Below are 5,544 nucleotides of genomic sequence, written 5' to 3' on the forward strand. Positions count from 1 at the left end.
GACTCACTTGCTGGGGCCTCCAGTTCTTCATCTGTGAAGCAGAGCTACCAATAGTGCATGTCTTTTAGGGGGATGTGACAATCAGATGTGTTAAGCCACATACAGCACTTGTGGTACACAATAAAATGTGGTACATAATAAAAGCAAACAAGCAGTAATTAAGTCAATATCGAAAGCCTCCAGAGCGCACACACACTTGCCAAGACCAATCTCAGGACTCTGCTGCCGCTACTCAGCAGGGTCTTGGAGGAGAAAGAAGGGCCTCCTCTGTGTCTGGCACTGCTATGAACCCTTCCTTGTCTCAGGCTACCTTCCATGGGGCTCCATGAGGCTAGAGCCCCATTTTACAGCTGAGGAAATGGAAGTGCCCATAGTTCAAATCGTGCCACCTTTATGATCTGGGGGAGGGCCTCCTCTGCTGAGGGTTTCTGTCTCTTCATCTGTCCACTGGGTTGCCATTAGGCAAATTACTTAAGTGGGCCAATGCCTGATTTTAATAGGGGCTTATTGATATCAGCCTGGTTATTGGTGTATCCTGATAAACTGATACTATCATTCCTAAAGCTCCATGGAGGCCATCCTCCCCACAAACGGGGTAGCATTTACAAATGGGTAAGAACAGAGGGAAAGAAAATGTTCCCAAAGAGGGGCAGCAGGGTCCCTGGCAGGCTGAGATAAGAGTAGGGTATCTGACGGCCTCTGTGGGGCTGAGAGCATGTAGCTGATTATTAAGCCCCTCCACCCTGTGCCCCCAGGCCCTCCCTGTGCCATTTGCTGTTCTTTCCAGAACAAGCAGGATAGCTCCTCTACCCCATCTGCTGGGGAGGAAGGGCAGTTATTCCTCTCCTGTTGCACTGAGAAAACAGGCAAAGCACCCAAAAGCTCAACAGGGGCCTGGCAGAGTGAGTGCTGGTTTACATCGTGGTTTCTGTATTAATAGAACCTGCCCAGAATGGGGAGGGTGCTGGGAGCAGGAGAGTCTGACTCGCCCTCCCACCCAGGGTGGCACCGCACTAGCCAAGGCTCCCAGGCCTGCAGGGAGCAGCAGTCCAACTACTCCACTCCCCACCCTCCTTCTCAGCCTCTTCTTCAAACATGGCACCCTGAGGAGGGGAGACTAAAGTGGGTGATAAAGAAGCCCTGGTTCTCTTCCTCCTTTCTGTGGCTGAGTCTGTTGTCCCCCAAGTGAAGTGGGGTGGCAGTGGTTGGCATAAAGTGGGTACCATGTTGGCATTTATATTACTGTAGTGACCTCTCCTCTCTGGGCTCTGGTTTCCTCATTTGAAACATGAGAGGACTGATCTAAAGGAGGGCTAAAGCTACTTTAGATGGCAGTAGAATCCCCCCAGACCCCTCTCCTGGCTGGTGAGACCTAGGAGCCCAGCTGCGTAACTTACTATTAATAGCAAACATTTACTAAGTGCCTTGTCTGGGTTAAGCATGCACTAGGTACTCTGTATCTGTCATCTAATCCTCACATCACTGCTGTGTTGGAGGATTCATTCCAATTTGGAGATGAGGAAGCAGAGATTCTGCTCTGCTGGGGACCTGTCCAAGGGATCCCAGCTGTTTAGCTGTGAACAAGGACCAAAGTGTGAGGAAGTCAGATGCCTCAGGTCTTCTGGCCACACAGGACTCCCTGAATTCCTGTGGGGGGTCACAAAAGGTAGTCATGAGGGCCCGTCTGGTGGTCTCATTATGTTAGGGAACAAGTGGGCCCCAGGGGCATGCGCATAGGCCAGCAGAACTATGCAGGGACCGCTCTTGAAATGCCAGGTCCTTCCCATGACTGAAGCTCTGATGGGCAGACATACTAATTCAGGATAAATAAAAGTGGGGGAAAGAACTTGAAACAGACAAATACATCTGTTTAGAGAAGGGAATGTACACAGCAGGAAAAATAGCCAACAATGCCTCGAAGGCCAACAGGCTAGTGTTCACACTCCCATGCAATGTCTTCTGGTGCAGAAGCTAAGAGAGGAGTGAGTATCCAGGGAGTATGCCCACTTCCTTTTCTAGTTTTCCACCTCCTCTTACTGCCCCTTCACCCAGACTGGAAGCCCACCTCTCCTCTGCCTAGTGGAGGAGGGGATTATCCTTCCGTCTCAGGGTGTTTGGGAATGGGCAGCAGGAATGGATGAGTGCATTACCTGGCTGGCCAGCCACCAGCCCTAATCAACAGGATGCCTGCAGGCCATCTGGGACACACCCTAGAACTTTCACCCCACAAAGTGAAGAAGCCTGTGAGAGGAGAGCTGGGCCTGGACTACTGAATCCATTTTGCAGAGAGGGAAGCTGAGGCAGCATGGCTGTTTTCCCCTCCGCTGTGTCTCTCACCACTGTGTGTCCAAGACACTCCCAGGACCCAAACATCAGGTCACCCCCAACAGCAACACAGCAGAAAGCCCCTGGCACAGATAGCAGGGGCTCTGGAACCAGGGGGGATTCCAGGAGTCTATCTCTAGGAAGCCAGGAAGGGAGGTGGGGTGCCCACAGGCCAATGGGGAGGCCCCACGACCTGCCCATTCACTCCCCTCCCCCCAACAACTCCTGCTGGGAGGTGACTGGTTGGTGAGAAGGTTCCTGATTCGGCCTCAGCAGGAGAGGCGGGGCAACTGGGAGAGGTCCTAGACCCAAGTTGGCCCGCCTCCCAAATGGGAGATGGAGGAGGCAAGGAAGAGGGGCTCACTTCAAGCCCCAACTCTGCCTCCCGTTGCTGTGTGACCTCAGGCAAGCTGCTTACCTTCTCTGAACCTCATCTTTAGAGATGAGAACCACAGCTGTCTCACAAGTCTGTAGGGGAACCTGCTCTGTAGACTGGAGAATGCTATCCAAAGGTGGCTCTGTCCCCAGCTCTATGGCACTGAAGACTCATGCCCCACTGGCTAAACTTGTCTTGCTCAATGCCACAAACTCCCACCTGGCACTGGTACATGCTGCAGCTTGAGGGCCCCTCCACCTTGCAGGTGGACATTTCTGAAGCCAAGATGCTGGGTCTTCACCGCTGAATGCCAGGAGAGGCCAGAAGCAGGGGAGCAGAGGCTCCAACCAGAAGATGGAGCACAACTCTGAAGAGAAGCTGGCACCCACCTTGACCCTCATATGCTCCAAATCCCTCAGCTGGCAGAGGGGAAACTGAGGCCTAGAGAAGAGGACGATTTAATCAAGGTCAGCTGGCCAATTACTAGAGCAGCTGGAGTGAAAAGTGAGGCAGGAGAGCAGGGAAAAGGCAGATGAACGGATGTTCAGGTAGGCAGACAGACACACACACAAAGGAGCCTTACTTTGGGGGCCATCCTTTCCACTTGACCAAGTATTCAACTTTACCCTGGGGAGAAAGAGAGAAGGAGACAGTGAGATACACAGATGCCCCTAGGACCACTTGCAGGGCTGAAGGCCCAATCCCCTCTGCACACAGAAGTCCCCCAACACATATACACAAGACCCCCATCAACCAGAGATCCTCAATCTTTGGCTGCTCCATGTCCATCCCAGACCATCCTCCCTGCGAGAGCACAGGAGTGCACTGGGCCCTCCCTACACACCTCAGGGTTACCTGCGGTACAAGCTTGGAGCCCATGTCACGTGTGGGAACGTGCATGGCCAAAGATCCAGTGTCCAGTGTGCCAGAGCAAAGACCAGAATGCTCTTTTTTTAAATTAGAAGACTCTCCAAGTCCTAGAAAACTCCTCTTTGGGGAGTCCCCCAGGCCTCTAGCCCCATCAGCCCCATCCCTGTGAGACAGTGCCTCTGGCCCAGAGTGGACAGGCTAGTGACTCCAAGACTCTCAACTTACTCTCAAGTCAAAAGACCCTGGCAGGGCCCCAGAGAAGGCAGACAGTCCTCACCGTGAGAAAGGGTGTTTATCCCTCCCTCCAGGAGTGAGAAAATAAGAGCCAAGTTCCTCCCTTCCGCACAGGTGACAGGGGCCTTCCCAATCTGACAGGTGATACCCCTCCACACTAGAACTTTAAGACCAAGATAATGTCATCTCCTCAAAGAGGCCTGCCCTGGCCACCCTCCCTCCCACCTCATAGTTCTCTTTCTGTGTGGCACACAACCCCAGTGGAAAGCATCTGTTTACTTCCTCTTTTGCTGCCTGTCTCCTCTACCAGAATGCCAGCTCTGCAAAGGCTGGAGCTCCCTCCCCTGGCACTTAGACTGGTGCCTAGTATATAAGAGGTCCTCAGAATTTTGAATGAATGTGAAAGGAACAATGCTCCTCACTCTCTGGCACTACGGGCCCCATGTAGAAAGGGATAATTAATGTACGTGCTTAGGCTACACTGCATAGAAAGTATTGGGTTTTGAGGAACAAATTCAAATTGAGGAAACCCTAAGGGAAGGGAGGAGGAGAAGGGGCAGCCCCGACATGAGGACAAAACTCAACCCCATTGGAGTTGGGGGAAGAAAAGAAAAGGTCATGGCCTACCTTAACCCCGTAACCTTTAGCCCAAGATACCAGGGCTGAGTTTTCTCCCTTTAAAGATGAGTCGGCAATGAGCCAACTTGAGGTCCTGCTCTGCACTCATCTCTTACTGTTTGACCTTGATCAGGTCGCTTCCCTAGCCCGGGCCTCAGTTTGTGCCTCCGTCAAATGGGAGGAGGTCAACTCCCGCCCTGCCGCTACAGCCTCCCTAGGGGCGACAGGGAGGAGATAAAAGGACAGTGGTTTTAAGTGTTGGGACAGGGAATTTCCCCAAAGCCTTCCAGTCCCAACTTCCAGCCTGGGGCCAGACTACTTTGCAAACGTGTGCACCGGAAATGGGCACGGCCAAAGTCCAGGCCCGAGGCGCGGGGACCGAACCCAGCAGAACAGATGCCTCCTTAAATCGCTGGGTGTACGTTTGGGAGGCTAAGGCAAAGGGGGAGGAGCTTTGAGGATGCCGAAGCGCCGTAGGCGGCTTCACTGAGCCGTCGGGCGGGGCTGGGAGTCGGGGAGGGGAAGACTGAGGGGGTGTGCACTGAAGTGGGGGAGAGACGCGGAGGTTGGGGTGTGGAGGCGATCGGAAAAGGTCGAAGTCCAGCAGTTAAACTTAAGAGGCGGGAGGAGGCTTTTCCAAAGCTCCGCCTCCAACTTCAAAGGACTTGGCACCAAGAGTACAGAGTCCTGAGTTCGAGACCCAGATCCGATGCGAACACACGAGGCAAGCCGTTTCTTCAACTTGGGCCTCAGTCTCCCCATATTTAATGAGAGGAGGGTGAGAACGGATAGCGTTTGGGGTCTCTCCAGTCCGATCCTAATCTCCAGCTCTGGCTGGCTCAGCTGCCCCCAGCATCCTGGGGCGACAACTTTTAATTCTACTCTCCCTACAAGGTGGCGGGGGAAACTGAGGCACGGGCTGGGGATACGGGCCCGGCAGCGCGGGGCTGCCTGGGTGCCCCCGCCCCCACTTTCTCCCTGGCCTCCAGGGTAGAGGGGACAGTACTGGGGACAGAAGGGGACCCCATAGGGGTCCTGGGAGCCGCCCCCCGGGCAGCCTCACCTTCCGCACGCGCTTCTTCCGGATGCTCTCTACGGCGAACACCTGCTCGCCGATGGCT

At 54.0% G+C, this 5,544-nt stretch overlaps 1 protein-coding gene across 1 annotated transcript in view; it reads right to left on the reverse strand.

The window, feature by feature from the left end:
* The window catches only part of CBX7 (chromobox homolog 7), a 19,094-nt gene that overhangs the window by 12,429 nt on the left and 1,121 nt on the right, over positions 1-5,544 (reverse strand). The window contains 2 exon segments of the mRNA XM_010845229.1: positions 3,285-3,328; positions 5,487-5,542. Of these exon segments, the coding sequence (XP_010843531.1) occupies positions 3,285-3,328; positions 5,487-5,542 (100 nt within the window).

The sequence above is a fragment of the Bison bison genome, unplaced genomic scaffold (assembly GCF_000754665.1).
Source record: "Bison bison bison isolate TAMUID 2011002044 unplaced genomic scaffold, Bison_UMD1.0 scf7180017864213, whole genome shotgun sequence".
NCBI classification, from domain to species: Eukaryota; Metazoa; Chordata; class Mammalia; order Artiodactyla; family Bovidae; genus Bison; species Bison bison.